The sequence below is a fragment of the Halyomorpha halys genome, unplaced genomic scaffold, assembly GCF_000696795.3.
Source record: "Halyomorpha halys isolate HHAL.00 unplaced genomic scaffold, Hhal_1.1 Scaffold161.1, whole genome shotgun sequence".
NCBI classification, from domain to species: domain Eukaryota; kingdom Metazoa; phylum Arthropoda; class Insecta; order Hemiptera; family Pentatomidae; genus Halyomorpha; species Halyomorpha halys.
The window spans coordinates 443,238-461,676 of record NW_027105190.1 but is presented as its reverse complement, the minus strand read 5'-3'; the positions used below and the strand labels follow the sequence as shown (position 1 = coordinate 461,676).

Sequence of the window (18,439 nt, the reverse complement as noted above, 5' to 3'; positions counted from 1 at the left end):
TCAATAAAATAAACCGAAAAAAAAATGTATTGTTAAAGATTCGACCAAGTATGCCTTGCAAATTAATAATATAAATATTATCAGAATTTAGCAGGTCGAGTATCGTTATAAACGTGACTCCTAAATACAGCTTGAGAATCTCCGCCAGAAAGCTCTAAATCCCATAAATTATAGTTCACATATATTGGGACAATTAATAATAAAATGATTTAAATCGTACTCACTTTGCCAGACAATGTTTTTCAAAGTTGTTGCAGCTGGACAGTATTAACCGGTTGGGTTTGCAACATAATTGAGTAACTCACCCGAGGAAACTTCTGGAGAGCTTAAGAATGTTTGATTCAATATTATTTGATGATCCGGTCAGTATTAAAATCCTCCGAATTTTTTTAGTAGGACCATATAGAATGGACAATTCACAAAACGAGATAAGTATTGCACTGTAACCTTAAAGTACCACTGGTGGAAAAAGGTAATACTCAACCTGATTTATGTTTTTCCATACGTAAAGCAACCACTAATTTATAAAAAAAAAAAGTATTAAAATCAGAATGAGGGAAATCTTCTAAGGCTACAGACAATACGCCGAGGGTAAAGACCTCTTATTTATAACGAGACTCGATCTATAATCCGTGGTACTATAGGGTTTTCATTAAAGCAGAACTACCTAAAGATTAGCTGCCTCATACCTTACTCCAGAATGAATGCCCAACTCAGCCTTCCCAGGAAATACCCTATCACTCTTAATGTTGGTTCACTCAAATATACTTCGGATCCACAGAAGCCTACTCCAGCTTGCGATAGAACGGCGTTGGAGGATTGTTATAATGTTTTGTCAAGTTGTCCCAAGAATACCCAAGTATTCTTATACATGCCCTAACTAAATAATATTAACTCACATTATTTTTATAAAATCCAAGCACTACCCACCACACCCAATAGGATTCTAAATTTTTCTTTCTAGATGTAACCCGAAACCTAAGTTTTTCATCTGGATGCCTGGCTTCTGAATATAATGTGTAGCTTTTGTCCTTTTGATAATGTTAAATAAACAGTTTTTTTTTAATTGTAAGAAATATAAATAACTGACTCATCTTAGTTATATGGTGAATTGTTTATTTATTATTAATGATTTTAATTATTATTCTTGTAGAATGTCAATATATGTACCTGCAAGCCATTTATTGCACTGTATGACTCTATTATATTGTATAGAAAATACAATATTATTATTGTTATATAGAAAAAAGCACCAATTAGATAATCTATTTATTAGGAAAAGTGAACACGAGGAGAGGTTATCATGTGGTTTCGATTCCGATGGAGCCCACTACTTAACTGTCAAGAGAAAATTAAGTGAGCCGAGCCATTACTTAACATTACTTTCATTATTATTATATTGAGTTTTTTTTTTTGTTTTTTCTATGAATCCTGACAATGTTTGGTTTAGAATGTATACCATAGGACTGGATGCGTCTTCTAATCTCAACATAAACTATTGGGTACTTCGTAGTAAATACAGTAGTCCGTTGTATTATATTATCCTGGATTGCATATAAAACAATTCCTCAAGGTGATGTATATTTCATTCCCTTTTCTTTTTTTTTATTTCGGATTATAAAATCCATATTATTCATTAATTTTAATTTTTATAAAAACGACAATGAATATTAAGATGAATCAAGTTCCTGGGTTTCTCTTTGGTAACTTTCATGATTCCTTGGAGTGACCCTCCTGTGGTTAATTTTATTAATAAAGTGTAATTTGAAATGGCTTCAACAGGATCGTGACTGGGATTTCACGAAGTGACTTGGGATGACATTATGTAAGAATGATGATAATCTAGCACGTACACTTAGTTTATAATACCTTGCGTAATTGACTCGAACATTAACAGCTGTTAAGAATTCTATCACTCATCTCGTATATCGAGTTAAGACGTTTTGGAGAACTTCATTTATTCCTTCGAGTACACATGATTTCTGAAATACCTAGCTCTACATCTAAGACCGAAAAATAATATATAAAAAGCTAGCAGTTAATAATTAGTAATTATTTGAAATATTTTTTTATTCTTTTCATTCTAAGAAATAATCGAGCCATTGAAAGAAGAAATGATGGAAATCATTCTTTTCTCGTCATACTTTTTTTTCTATTATTTAATTTTTTATTTTTGTAAATATAACATTTAGGTGTTGAAGGAAATAAATGAAGAACATAAAATATAGGTAACACTTATAAAGGCGTAACACTAGAATTCTGGATCTCAGCAATTTTTTTTTTTTTCAAAGACTGTCATTTCATCGCTATGATGGCAAGGACCTCCTTAGTTCCAAAATTCTTACAATTTATTTTCTCCCTAAAGTAGCTACTAAAACTTGTTAAAGATAAACGTGTATGTACATGGTGCCCTTTACTTTCTTGTACTATTTAGTAAAGATTATTTTTGGACTAAAACAAAGATACTTCACTATAAAAATAAATATGGATCTCTACGTTCTTTCTATAAAAAATAAAAATAGAAAATTCGAATAAATCAAATATCTTTAGACTTTATGGCACGCCCTAGTACCAACAAAGGAAAATTATGGCTGAAAAAGCTAAGATTTATTGGAATTTTGAAATATAACCTCAATTAATTATATTAAATCGATACTTTTAGTATAATGACAGTTTTTAAATTTAATTCATTTCATGATTAATTTTATTCAAAAATAATTTGAATAACGACTTAGATTTTATAATAATAATAATAACAATAGCTTTAATATTATTTACTGAACTACAGCCTGGTTTAACACAAAGAATTTTAAAAATTAACTCAACTTAATTGATAACTTTACATTAATTTAAAATTATTAATTTTCTAGATATAATTAAATAAAATATTTTCTATATTGTATTTAAGCACATAAATATAAATGATAGCTTTCAACAGGTTCTTTGTTAATTTACCCCATGGATCCTATTCCTAGTCACAGTAGCCTAATAGTCTCTCACTCTTTCCACTACCTCATCTCGCCATCTAGTAATTGGTCTTCCTCTCCATATCTTCTGTTCTATTGGTGTCCATTCTTTATCAACTTTGGACCATATTCTTATCTCAAGTCTGGCAACATGACCAGCTCGCCTCCATTTCAGTTTATGTGCTTCTTTTGGTATATTTTCACTTCAATTGTAGACTGTCCTTTTCTGTTGATGACGCGGTCTTTTGTTTTGATATCTTTCATAACTCTTAAACATTGCAGTTGTATTCTAGCCAATTTTTCATTTCACTCAGACTTTGTACATTACAAAAACAAAGCCTTGTTCGTAAAAAAAAAAAATACTTCAAAACATCCGAGTTTTTGCAACTAAAAAGTTTTTTTTATTTCTTAATTTATTCATTGCTATTTACAACTGTACATTATAATACATTTAGTAAAAATGATCTCAGTTAAATTGGAGTGTTAAAGGCGAGTAGAGAAACTACCCATTGGTAGCACTCTAATACGTGTTACATTAGCAGGTCTCGTGGCCGTCTTATTTTTAGGGACCTCAGAGGATTGTCAGGAATGGAAGAGGAAGTAAGGTTAGAAACTAGTGGGTTTGGGTGGTTAGGGAATTTATAATGGAAGGAGTGATATCTGGTTCGGGCTAGATAGGTTACATGTGAAATATTAAGGTCTTTATGTATGATTTTATTTGTGACAAAGTAAGGAACATTGAGGATTTTGGATTGCAATGATTGGATACGAGAGGAATTCGAAGGTTTAGTGGAGCCCCAAACCTCAACTCCGTAAATCCAGATTGGCCTTATTACAGTCATGTAAATCAGTCTTTTGTAATGAATTGAAAATTTAGACCGTTTGTACAGTAAGTGCTGTAATAGTCGAAATTGACGTGCAGTTTCCTATCTTTTCAGTCTTGTGTAAGGATTCTAGGTTAGTCGTTTGTCCAGATTTAGTCCAAGGTAGCGAATCTGTTCCACAGGGGTAAGATCAACATTATTAAAGGATACTGTAGGGCAGTCGGTAGGTTTACGTCGAAGGACAAAGGTGATTTGATGGGATTTGTTTGGATTTATTTTAATCCTCCAATTACGACACCATGCTTCGAGGGCTGTGATATGGGATTAGAGAGTTGGGGATGCAATCAAAGGGTTATTATTAACAGCGAGCAAGCATGTATCATCAGCATAAGTGGTGAGGGTGGTTGGTATTGTCAGCTGTATAGACGGTGTAGAGGATGGGACCAAGGATACTACCTTGGGGAACACCAGCGGACTGAGAATAGAGGGAAGAATAGGAACCGTTGTGGTTTACTTGGAATATTCTATCAATGAGAAAGGGACGGATAATGAGAAAGTATGTAGAAGATAGAAATCTACGGAGTTTGTAAAGCAGTCCCGGGTTCCAGACTCGATCAAAAGCCTGTTCTACATCGAAAAAGACTCCCGAGCAGTACATTCCGCGCTCTAAAGAAGACGAGACAATGTCCACCACACGATGATATTGCTGGATAGTGAAGTGGGATAGTCGGAATCCAAACTGGTGATCAGGAATTATATGATTGGAATCTAGGATGGGATATAGGCGTTTTAAAATGAGTTTTTCGAGGATTTTGCTCATGAATGGTAATAGAGAGGACAGGACGGTAGGAGGATGGGTATTCTGGCAGCTTTTGGGGCTTAGGTATCATTATAACTATTGATAATTTCAACTAAAAAGTAAGATATCCTTCAAGCTAATGCGCTATTGTAAACGTTGACTTAGTTTGTGTAAAATGATTCTTACTACAATCTACGGCTAGAGAACTACAGATATTACTAATTTAATTTATGATGATTTTTCTAATAGTAATTTCCTAATGACATCTCGTATTCCCTTTGTGGTTTTGTGATATTCGGTCTGATTTGACGAACCGTTTACGATTAGCATTACTTTAGAGGTAGGTTTGTTAAGAAGCTTTGTTTTATTTAAAGATAAAAATAAAATTAACACATTTATAATACACATTGATATGTTTGAAATCAGGTTGTAGAGTTTTTTTTTTTTTTTTTTTTTACCTTTTAATTAAGTTGGCGCATTGAGCTGAATTCGTTGGGTTATTTTCCATCAATGAAACTTAGCTAAGAGATATAATAAAGTTATGTCTTGTATCTTATTATGCAATGTTCGTTTCCAATAACAGATTACTATCCATAACATAAGTACACATAAATGTATTGTTTTTATTTCATAAAACCTCTCTCTAGAAACTATGATAAAATTGGTAATGTTGAATAAGACAACTGTACATCTGTGAACAGTTATTTTGTGTTGGTTAAAAAGTTTATTTTTCACAAAACAAAAGTTAATTTATCCTTTCTATTGTTCTGATGCAAACCACTGCCGCTCTAGATAAGGAAAGAACAATGCCTTAAGGTCTTTGAAAATAAAGAATTGCATAAAATGTTTGGACCAGGACGTAGCAAGATAAATGGAGGCCCTTAGCGGTAAAACATTATTTTATTTTGGCTATAGAAATTCGACTTAAAATTTCATTACTGTGTACAGAATAGCGCTATTATTTATTTTTTCCCCTTCCCAAAAAATACTAAGAAGTGCTTAAATCCACGGACAATAATAAAAACTTCAATGTCGTTTTTGTTTAATTAATTGTCCCACAGCCTCTATAAGATAGTTAACAAGAGATTCTGGTTGGAAAAAGTACTGGAAAACTTGAAATGGTTTTATATCCATTTTTTCATTTGACATCAGATATTTAAACCTTAAGGTTTAACAGTTTCAAAGTTGAAAGCCAGAGCAAAGGAGGAATCACAAAATTTTTGGATTTTTTTTTTCAGTTTCTGGCTTATAATTTTTTAATACGTCCTAGTTAAATATTTAATGTTTACCTCCATATCAAATAAAATTGGTGGACCAATTTTAAAATTTGATAAAATATTTATTTTTTAAGTCTAATGTTACCTTAAAACAATTCAGCTGGACATGGGCAATATATACTATATATACTCTGTGGGCACCCTTGCACTTAATATTTCATGCTTTTAAGTTTTTTTTTACTAATATTAATGTATCAATTAAGTTATTACTCAAAAAGGAAATTCACTACTGCAGTTTAACAAGAGTTAATTATCTTATATATTATACCAACTTTTTTTGTCGAAATTACTTAATAATGAGGGTTTAATTTTATAGTAATTAAGGGCCTAAAGTTTCCATTATAACACAGGTAGAGATTGATATCGAGCTCGAAATGAATTTGCCTTCTTTTTTCGAAAGATTGAATTAAAATTCATTATTCAGGCTAACCTAGGACCCACCCATTACAACTTAAAGTTAGGATCTATTGTAAAACTATATTTTTAGCTCTCTGGCAGCCTGGGCTCCGAGGATTTGCCCCTCCCTGATTTAAAAGGATCCGATGGGTAATCGTCCGGGAGGTAGACCGAAGCGTAGGCGAAAGATTGCGTTAAGGTTTATCTTGCGGATTTTGGGTTTCAACGTTGACTTTTCGGGTTCGCTAAGGCATTTTGTTAATTATAAATTTAAAATTAAATTAAAATATAAGGAATCAAAATGTCTAGGAAATAAGGATTTTCGTTAGCATGCTTAACACTAGGTTTATGGGACGGAGCCTATTAATTAGACGGATTTCAAAACTTAAAATGAAAAACCTAAATAACTATAGCATTAATTTTAACCATTTTGCATCGCATTATTTATTACAAGACATTTATACACATAATTATTTTTTCCGAAGATTCATAAATGTTTATGTAGTATCCAATCCATCTCTACGAAAATCATCAAATTGACAGACTAGCTGATTAATTTCATGAACAATCCTTATATGTTTGCTTCCTTCGTAAAATCATTCCTCCAATAATAAATATAAGAGTAAAAGAAAAGTCTTTACTAACATGCTTCCAATTCGTTATCTCAATTGTCCCTCGATTGTAAACTAAAGCGGATTGTATGGCCTGAGTGTCATCTTTTATTTTTTACAAAATTTAAAATTTCATTATTAAAAAATCATTTATATTATTGTGATCATTTCCATGATAATTTTTAAAAAAAATTATTATCAATAATTTTTTTAAATTGAATATAGGTATATGAGAAACGACCTTAAATCTGGTGTTAATTATGCTTCTGAATGAACTAGAAGCATTTTTGAACGTAAAAATTTTCACTCTTTAAAGAGGAACATAATAATACTTATCAAATTTATTCTGAAATAAAACTTATGATTAAAAAATATTTATGGCAATAAAAAATTCTAAAACGGCGATCTGATGATAATCTTTTTAAGAGAGATCATAACAACAAAAACAATTTACCTTTAAAACATTCAATAATAGCGATTAGAGCAATATTTGAAAAACAAAAATATACTTATATCAAGCATTTAGCTAAAACTGGGCATCAGAGCGATTATGCCACCACTTTTTTTCACCCTCCTCCCAATTAAAGTAGACAATTTTATAACAGTACTCTAGGTAATATATTTCGAAATAAATATCATCATCTCATAACATGAACTCATTTTATTGACTGAATTAAGGTCGAAACAACCAAAATTTAGAAATAAATATTTTTTACTTGATGTCATAATAAAATTTCGTCCAAGCTTTGCTGTTGAAGAACTTTTTCACTTACCTAGAACTATACTGCCCTCATTAGAAAGAACACAATTATCCACAAAGTTATTTTTGGAATTGGCACATCACTGTGATCAACTATTTACAGAAACTATTTCTTAAATTCAAATTTGTGGTGAAACAGTAATTACAATAATGTTTTTATTTTAATATCTTAAAATGCAGCATATTTGGTTCTAGGTAAACCAATCAGATATACAATAACTTGTGACTTTTATTTAGTAAGGTAAATAATCCATTCATTATTCTATTAATGAAATGGAATAAATTTTATTATGGAACCAAAGTCCTCAAAGAACAATATTATAGTTCAGAAATTATGATCATTTGTCAGGCAAGATATTTACGAAAGTGTAGTTTTTAAATTACAATTACAATTTTTTCATAGTAATTGATGTTTTAGTTATTCATATTGTTTACATCAATATTTTGGTTTAATTATGAAGTAGGTGTTGTTTAAGTTAAGAAAGGAAGGGGATTAGTGCAAATGACTATAGATGTTTGGAGGAGAATCCCAGAGGGATGTTGAATGAATGACATAGGCTGCTGGCTTTACTGAAAGAGGCAGTTCTATGAGAGGATTTATTTTAATCAATTGGATGAGATCTAGTGTTTAATGAATAGATATATGAACGTAGAGTGATGGAATCAAGGTACTTGGAACCAATGTGGATAGTCCTGGTTTTTCTAACATTCAGCCTCAAATCATGATTTAACCACCATGCACTAATACTATGAATGTCTTCTTGTATCTTCTGGATGGCTTCAAACATCTTGGTAGGATGGAAGGATAAGTTAAATTCGTAGATAATTTCCAATGAATAATATTGAGTGAAATGTTGGGATTGAAAACCAGAAGGTTAGGGAGGATTTTTTTATTCAAGAAAGTTATTAAGGTGGGAAAAGGTTTGATAATCTTTACTGAGATTAGGTATAGTAGTATCATTAATTTTTGACTTGAGGACTGCAGGGAATAGATCATCTGGAGAAACATTTAGGAAATAAAAGTTGTCAGGATTGAAAGGTGTTACAGGGTAAGGATTCAGAAGGATTTTAAAGAGAAGTAGTGTTCTGAAATTCTAGTGCATATGTAATGTCTTTCAGCATCATCTCTTCTTGGGAGGATATGAATGCCTATGCATCTATACATCTATATGTATATGAACAAAAATTAAAGTTTATGCACCACAGAAACCATATTTCTTTCAATTTTATATTTTTTATTTCTAGTAAATTAAACAAGGCAGTTTAGCACTAGCACATATTTTATACTCTATATACTCAATTTTGTGAACTTATTCTACAGATATGCTAATAATTACAGCCGTGTAAACTATATTTATGTTTTTTTAGCAAATTTCTTTTGAGAACAGTTTTGATGCAACCTAAACTTTTAATTATATGTAATAATTGCTTAAACATAAGTCCTAAGTATACACAAAATATTCAATTTCTCTTAACTTTCTGAATTGAAATTGTCTTTATCCTTATAACTGGCCCATATCAGAATGTATAATTTATAGATAAAAGATAAAACACACAAAATATTGATATATTTTCTTGTAAATCTACCTTTAGATGATCAGAAAAAAAATTAAAATAAAGTAACTAGTTTAATGATCCTATCATCCTATATATGTTTTAAGTTTACAATTGCTTTTAAAAAAGTGTAGAAAATAATAAATTCTCCTTTCTTTACAAACTCTGTGTAGGGTATCTTTTACATTTTTTTATTTTAAAAAAATGGAGTGCTCTAAAGGAGTAGCTAAAAAAAAAAAGATCTTCACACACCATCTTATTACTCTATTGAATTCTCGGTAAAGTAAAAGTAACAAGAGAATTGCGTAAGTAAATTATGCAGTATTCTCTCTAAAGTAAATGATATTTCTCTCAATTTTATATTTGAGAATTTTAAAATTACTAATTTAGTAATGTAATATTTCCTATTAACTTTTTATGTAAAATTTCCTATTACCTTTTTAAGGTACTACTTTTTAAGTAGATTAATGAAGTTAATAAAATATAAATAAAACAAATGAAATTATATTGATTAGGATGTATATATTAATTTTTACTTACGTTGATAACATGTAAGTTTATAATTTCATTTATATTTTAAACTACGAGATTATAGTCTGCATAACATATAAGTCAATAAATACATGGACATGTATAAATAATTTTCCATATTGGAAGTTGACCGTATAGAACTGAAGAATAAAAGGTGGTAGGAATTGAACTTAAAATAGAAAGAATAAAATTATTATTTTTATTTCCATTCTAACTGCCAGCCTTATCCTTCCATAATTCTCGAAGTTAATTTTTGCAAGCACATATTTTTCTCTTTAAAGCTGAAAATGTTAAAATGAATTATAGTAACTTATATTGACATAGATTTGCCATTTGCAATTGCGATAATAAACAGATGAACCAAAAATATAAAATCTTCAGGGGAGCCTTTTTGAAGTTGTATTACTTAACAAAAATGTAATGCTTGAGAAATTAGTTCATAATATGGGCTTTAAATAGTGAATGTTACAACCTATTAGCTCATATTTTTTTCCAAATTAACCTCTATTCAATGGGGATACAGTTATTAATTTGTTTATTTTAAATTGCAGATTAGAATTTACTAATAAACTTATATAGTCCACGTTTTAGTGAGAAGAGATATTATGAAATATATTAGTGAGAAGGCTGTATTATGAATGGAAGTATTAATTTTAGTTTTAATAGGTTCCATAATTCAGGGGTATTTTGAAATAAAACGAATGTCGTAATAAATAAAATGACGACCTGTATATTTCAATCAAAATACCACATTCATTTAACTTTGCCTTAATGACTAATTTAACATAACAACTCTAATAATCAGAGATAAATTAAGTGATAAAGCTTCTTCCAGCTCATCAACAAAAAGTAAAACTTTAAAAATACTTCAACAGAATTTATAATTTATAAATATATAAATAACAAAAACATAATGGCACTAATATCCTAAGCTAAATTTTAAAAATAGCTAATCCTCAATCCGCAATATTATAAATTATCAAACAAATACATGGCAATTACATAATCACAGCATACAAATGTTCACAGATTTCTATTCAAATGAATGAAAATCAAAGCAACTCTAAACTCTTTCAAATCACATGCATTTTTCTCTTGGGTACAAATTTAACTCTGACTTAGTCATACACTTGTCAGTCAATAAAGTAAATTCTATAAAACTAAACTGTACAGAAATGTTTGGTTAATCGCACATTTAATTATGTTTATTAGCTAAAGTTCACATTCAGTCATTATTGTTTTTAAAAAAATTGGATGAAATGGGTTATGAACAGCAGTTGTTAAAATTTCACTGGCACCAATGTTAAAGTATGATTATATTTCTATTCTAAATGATCTTTTAAAAACTTAGAACAATGTAGGTAATTGACATTAAGACAAATAGAAACTCAAAGTTATGTTTAGATACAAAATTTCTTAAGCTTTCCTTACAAAATATGTTTTTTAAAAAGTAAGAAACACAGAAAGTTAAAACAGTTACAGAAAATTTGGAACATTTTATCTTTCTTAGAAAAACTCAAAGAAAGAAAATTATTTTAAATAATGATATTATTGTGACAATTCTATTTAGATGATTTCTTTCCCCCCTCCCCCCAAAAAAATAATTGCAAGTTGTTTGTTATCTTGAAAAATATTGGGTCCTTTCAAATAAATTGATTGGCAATTTCCAAATTATAACATTCAAATTTAATATATTTGACCAACAGATCTCCTTTAATTTTTCACTTCTCTAAAAATAAAACTTTCATGCTATAATTTATGTACATTTTTTGATCAATTGATGATTTATATTATCCAAAATCTGAGCACTAATAACCCCATATAGCATATCAAAATATTTAGGTTTTTTGGTGCCAGCATTTTTTCATTAGTGCATTTTAAAAAATTGTTTTACATTGTTTTATTGCAAAATTTCTGATTATAACACAAAACAAAAACCAAAATTTAAAACATTGTTTAAAAAAAAGAAAATGAATTAATTCACAAAGTTTACTAATAAACTATAAAGTAAAAAATTAAATAAAGTTTATCAGTCTTTTTAAAATAATAACTGAAATCTTAGTACATTGAAAATTGTTAGTTAAAAAATTCTAAAGACTCAGAGCAGAAAATAGTAAAAGTAATGCATAAAACAAATAAACCTTGACTAATTTATCTTTCTCCTTTTTTGGAATGATTTAAATTTTAACAAGTATTATGAATTATGTTTAGAAATATCATATAATTGCTACCCAATATTTAGAATTAATGAAACATGTGGAATTGTTGGGTAAATGTTTTAAATAATATGGATTGTAAGCATATATTGACTTTTCAATTTTTAGAATATATCTTGGAAACAGATTAACCACTGAGTTTAGCTTAACAGCATACACAAATCCTTGACTGTCTTAAAAGCCTTGCTATACCAATGCTACAAAAAGTCCATGTTCTGCCTGAGTATAGTTTAACACATAAGTAGATGTTTTGTTAGTTAAAAAAAAAAAAAAAGAAACATTCAACTAATACATACTCATTCACTGATGTAATGATAAACAAGGTCATATTCTATTAGGGTATTCATTCATGTACCTCAGGCAATACAATTTTTATAAAATAAACATCAGTGTATGAGTGTAGCAGAGTGAGCACAAAGAGTGTTACAACAGGCCAGCAACTGCACGCTTTGCTATTCCAGCAAGATAAGTGGAGCTTGCCTCTGATCCTCCCTCGACGTGTCTTTCAACAGTGCAGCCTTCTTTTGAGAAACGTACTTTCTGAGTTTCCACAACCTCGACTGTTTCTGAGCCAGTCTGAAATTACATTTAATAAAGCAAAATTAGTGCATAAGACAAAGTAGTATCAGGATAAAGTTTTTATGATTGATGGCATATGCCATTAAACATAAAGAACATTGTTTTGATAATAATAACTGGTCAAAGCAGAAAAAAAAATTCCTTAGAAAAAGCTTATAATAAAATCAAAAACATATATTTAAGTTTGTTTGAATCTTGGAATTCATCTATTAAACCTGATATGGCATAAGAAAATAATACCAAACAGATCACTGCAGTTGTGATTATTTACAAGAAAGAAGATAGTAGAGAGTGCAATTATCGAGGCATGGCTCTGCTTAGTGTGCCAAGCAAATTCTACTCGAGAATCCTAGAGGCAAGAATAAGAAAAGTGGTCGACTGCCAGATCATGCCTCATCATATTTGATGTGGATGAACGGGGCCTACAATACAATATGAATATCATGCAAGAATAGCTGTCCAGCATCAACATGTATATGTTGGAGCAACAAAATGCATGAGAATAGGAAGAGAGTCCCACCGAGTGATGAGCATATTAAGATTGAAGGTACAGATCTTGGAACAGGTGCAGGATTTCAAATTACATATAGCAGAACTGAGGATTATGACAAATTTGTGTTGCAAACTTTTTTTAAATAACCAAATATTTCATTAAAACAATAACCAAATTCATTTTTTTTTTTTTTTCATTTTATACCTTTAATATAATGAGGAAAATAGGATGTTGATTGATTTTAACAAGAAACAAATATATAAATCATACAAAATATGAATTTTTAAAAATCAATTATTGCAACCAAACACTAATAAATTGCTTTATTTGAATAATTATTGTCTTATTTGACAATCGGAAGTTATAACTGTGGTTGCAATATATGTTAATAAAAACAAATTTATAAGGCTCTAAAAATCACAGGTCTAGACATATTCGACACTGTAACTGATATGTCGTTATAAGTGATATCCAGTGTACTAAAATGCTCTATATTATTAAGGCGTTTTTACCTATTTTATTGCCAATGGATTGATTTGTGCCTATAGTTTTCATTATTTTTAAATTAATAATACAAACTTCCATTTATTTATGCTTCTATTTGATAAGTGTAAAAGTACAAAATAAATCTCATCTGACATCACTAGATTTCAAGTGCTCCATCATTTCTTTATTTTTTTTTTTCATGGTTTTGGTGATTTCTTTTTCAATGCATTACTCAGAAATCATAGGAAATGATCAGCTGACATAAGAACTCGTCCACAAAATTCATAAACATATTGACTATTAAAAATTAAAATATTCGAGATTTTATTTCCTATGAAGTTGTTTGTCTTTTTATATTAAGATGTTGTATTTTTATAATAAGATATTCTATTTCCAGAAAATGGAATACAATAATTTTCAAGAAATAAAGTAATGTTTAATGTGTAGACCCAGCACATCAGGCTTTTATAAGGTTTTTGTTTTCATTTTTTTACCTTCACCTGTCAATTACAAAATTTACGGATGGGCTAATGAATAATTGGTATCTAGTGGAATAATTGCTGAGGAAAGAGAAATAAAAAAAAATTGATAAGCATGAGTAAAGCATTACCTCTCCCATAGCTGTACATAATAAGTGGATCCTCCTAACAATGATTCTTAAAAACGAACATTTAATATTTATCTGGGGTATCTTCTTATTTGTTCCATAAAAAAAAGATTCCATTGAAATTTCAGATTTTTCAAAAAAGTTTTAGGACTTAATTTTGAAATAATTGACTTTTTTTGCTATTTATATAAAATTCAAAAATATTCAGGCACCGAAATTCTATTAAACTACAAAATTAGTTTAGCACATTATCCTTCACTTTCATCTCACTGATTTATTGTACGCTCATAAGGAACAGCCATACCCAGTGTTCATGAGAGGAGTTTTTCATGTTCGAATACCTGCTTAACACTATCATATATGGCTTGTAGTTAAGGTGGCTTAGAACTATATTTTAAGATTACCTGGTCATGGCTGATAAAAGCACCAAATTTGATACGAAAATAATTTTTACCGTTATACACTATTGGGCAAAAATTAGCTTCAGTTGAGACTAATAGATAAAATTGCCATGGATATTATATTTATTTATCAATGGTTCATTCATGAATAATGGTCATATCCATGCCAATTTTAGCTATTAGTTTCAACTATAGCTAATTTTTGTTCATCTCTGTCAGTATACCAATAAATATTAGCATAAGAATGCACCAAAATTTTATAAAATAATTTATAGTTAGTATTTATGACAGACTTCTTTTTCCAAGTATAACCATTACTTTCTTTTCTCATCTCCATTTGTTTGTATCTTAATTGTTTATATTTATTTCTTGTTTTGCTTCTACTTTAATTTTTTTTTTTGCTATAAAAGCTCTTTTATTATAAAATATTTCCCATAATTTGCCTCTTTTTTTCCATTCTACTGGTATTATGATATTCATTATCTAGTCACCTTTTGTCTATTTTCATTTTTATTCACCTTATTCTCTCCTTAGGCCATTAATTTACTTCGTCAGTTTGACACTATTTCTGTCCATCATGATTTTATCATTATGGGATTTGAAAGGACTGTTGTGAACCTCTGAAATTTTCAATTTAGATTTACTAATATTCTATTAAACATCTACTAAAATTTTAATCTTTCTTTTGTGAATTAATTGTCTTAAATTAATTATTTTTGTGAAATTGTGACAGTAAATATTAAGATTCATCAAATTCAGTGTAACTTACATCTGAAAAACTTGTATAATTTTAACAAGAAAAGGCATATTTTAATATTTATTTTTTATTCAATGAACATGATTGATTTAATTTTTTTATATTATACACGAGATGTTCATTTGACTACTTACAAGGGTACGATCCGTGTCACTCCACCAGGGCGAGAGGTATCCTTCAGAAGCTGTGTGAAATGAACTACTCCTGCTCGGGGGTGTACAAGTACATTCACTTGCTGTGACAAATTCTTCCTCTTCACATGTTTTCGAACTGCTACTATCTCCTGCACTCTTTTCCAAACTGCCATACCAATCCTAAACAAAAATAAACATGTATTATTATAAATATATATTATTAGACGTTTGTACTATTTAAGTATCCTTTGATTGTTTTAATTTACAAAAAATTTCTTTTTAGATAACTATTTGTTTTATTCATGTTATACTACTGAATTGATCAATAGAACTCAGCTAAATTTCGTTACTTAAGCAATCCAAAAATTAAAAACAACCCTTACTTATTATTTAAACTAACAATATTCTCATTAAACAAGTAAGCATTAGAAGAGAACAAATAAAAACCACTGCATCACTAGAATTAGGTACCTGAGGAAATATATTAAAACAAATTATTGAAAATATAAAGACAAGAAATTCACACTGCTTCTCACAAGCAAAATTATAGGATAAGTAACACTAAGATAACAAGCAATTATTTATTCTAGGAGTGAATATTTAGGTGCAGTAGACTCTTTCTCTGACAATCACCAGTTCAACATGTCAAGTTTTCTAACCATGCTGGTTGGTACATGAAACTTTTATTTAGATTGAGTGGGAAAGATAGCATGTTGTGCTCATACTTTCTCAGTCTTTACACCTTTATACATGAATTATTAATTTATTCTGTAAAACATATATTTTTATTACTCCAATGTTTTTTGTAGTGTTAAAAGTTAACACTTATGGTTTAATTATGTCTAAATTCAGTGAAAATTGAAAAACAAAACACAAAACATTCACTTTGGTATAAAAAAGGGAAATTTTAGTATATGTAGCACCGAAGCGAGTGCGAAAAAAGGGAAATGATGAAAAGATTGGTGATTTGGCTGCTTTATATGGTTGAATATGCCACGATATAAGATATTAAAAAGAATCGAGGGGTTTGTGAATGATTTAATCAGCAAAGGTCATTGAGGAGAATCAACTGTGGTGGTATGCCCATTTCAATAGAATGGATGGAAGTAGGATGGACAGAACAATCTATGATACATAAATAGGTGGGCAAAGACAAAGAGGAAGGTCAATAAGAAGATGGGAGGAAAGAATAAAAGAAGTCTTTGTAATCAGAGGAATGGAGTGGAGGAGAAGAGAATTGACAGGAGACTAGGATGTATGGTCCAGGCTATGGAAGTGTACCCTTAAATTGCAACAACGGTAGGTAGGAATCCGACAAAGAAAAAGCTTTCTGCTCCTATCCCCAAATCCTAATAAGATTTTACTGGTTCTGATTTAATATTAAATTTTTTAACTATCATATATTACTTTATATTTGAATAGTATTTCATTCAACATATCCCTTCACTCAGGTGCCTAATTAATAGGCTAAAATTAACTTATCACACACACTTTATATTTTATAATTGCCTATAAGTGATAGACACTTCTGGATTAGAGTTGCCCCCCCTTTACGCAGAAACTAATCCTAATCAGAAACTCAAATCAATATTTGGTATCAATTAAAATGTTATCTAACCTCTTGTGAAGGTGAAGGTTCGGAAGAATCTGATGAAGGCTGCCTTCTACCACATAGAGCCAGGTCCAACTGTTCTGCCAGAGCGGTCACCTCTGCAACTCTTTCAGAAATTGCTTCAACAGCAGTTCTGTTGTACTCTCTCCCAATACTCCTGGGGATCAAAGTTTATATTACTAATTAGATCATCTATGCATATGTATTTATATTTGAATAAACTTTAAGTATAATGTCTTTAAAAAAGTCTAAATATCACTGAATTAGAAATTTTTTTATTCAAAGACATAATTTTCCTTGAGAACAAAATAACAGTTGTACATATAGAGAGTATAAAATATAAATTACATTTTTATTAGTATAATGAATGGTAGGCCAATCCCCAAATATTTATTTAGTGCATCAATTCTGAATTCCTTTGTACCAGGCATCCCTTTTGTAAGGCATAGATGGACAACCTTTGTACTCAGCAGTAAGTGACATAGGGTATACAAAGTTAGGTTGAAGTATAAAGTCTATGCCAGCCACCTCTTCTGACTATCCAGAACTGTATAGAATCAAAAGTGGTTGTAAGCACAGATCTATAAAAAGATATGCTAAGAAGCTATATAACTAGCTAGCGATAGTATAACAAAGTAATTTAAAGTGAAGTCGAAATTGAGCTTCAAAAATGTTTTTACTCAAAAACAGGAAAATCTATTATGAAGGAAACACATAAAACGTCACAAAAGAACTAAAACGTCAAGTGAAACAGAACTAAATTTGCTGGTTCCAGAGTATGTAACTGACTGGTTTGTCATCTATAACAGTGGTCCATCAATTCCGGACTTAATCTAGGTGAATCCAGGAATCAATTTTTCGTATAGGTGAGCGAAAGTAGATTATTAAACTTGATAAAATATATGTAGACCATGCTTACACTAATTTCTTGATGTCCAAAATGTAAAACGCAAGTGAACCTTTTCTATTCTGAGAACATTTTTATTTTTCTTGTATGAATACAAAACTTTCTTAACTTCGGTACTGAGGAAGCAAAAATTGTGTTATATTTTATAAAAACCAATGAACATAATTAATACCAATGATTTAGAAGTGTTTCGTTTTCATGATATTGTGTGGAGTCAATGCAAAAGCCGTTTGAAAAATGGCGGTATTCGAGTGCCCTGTCTTAAAAACCTCAGTCTGTTCTTTCATCTGAAATATCTTCTAAAATCACTCGGACGGTAAGGCTCTACTACTGAGTGAACCACGATTTTCCGTCTTAATAGTTGGATGAGACCATATTCATGAGAAAAAAAGTGAAATATAGTAATATATTTGTTTTTCAGTGGACTTCGTTTTCATCTGTACCATTGTCCTATTGTCGGGTTTTACGCGAAAACAAGGCAAAGTTTCAACTTCTGCTTCATTTGGTGGAACAAATATAGAAGTGAGTT

At 29.9% G+C, this 18,439-nt stretch overlaps 1 protein-coding gene across 5 annotated transcripts in view; it reads right to left on the bottom strand.

Annotated features, from left to right (window-relative positions):
• LOC106678806 (uncharacterized) overlaps window positions 1-18,439 on the bottom strand; it is a 286,482-nt gene that overhangs the window by 194,168 nt on the left and 73,875 nt on the right. For all 5 annotated transcript variants that reach the window (XM_067049279.1, XM_067049281.1, XM_067049285.1 and 2 more), the window contains 3 exons: window positions 17,010-17,160; window positions 15,392-15,571; window positions 12,415-12,510 (listed from right to left, as the gene is read on the bottom strand). In XM_067049279.1, the coding sequence (XP_066905380.1) occupies window positions 12,415-12,510; window positions 15,392-15,571; window positions 17,010-17,160 (427 nt within the window). The remainder of the gene's footprint in view (window positions 1-12,414; window positions 12,511-15,391; window positions 15,572-17,009; window positions 17,161-18,439) is intronic.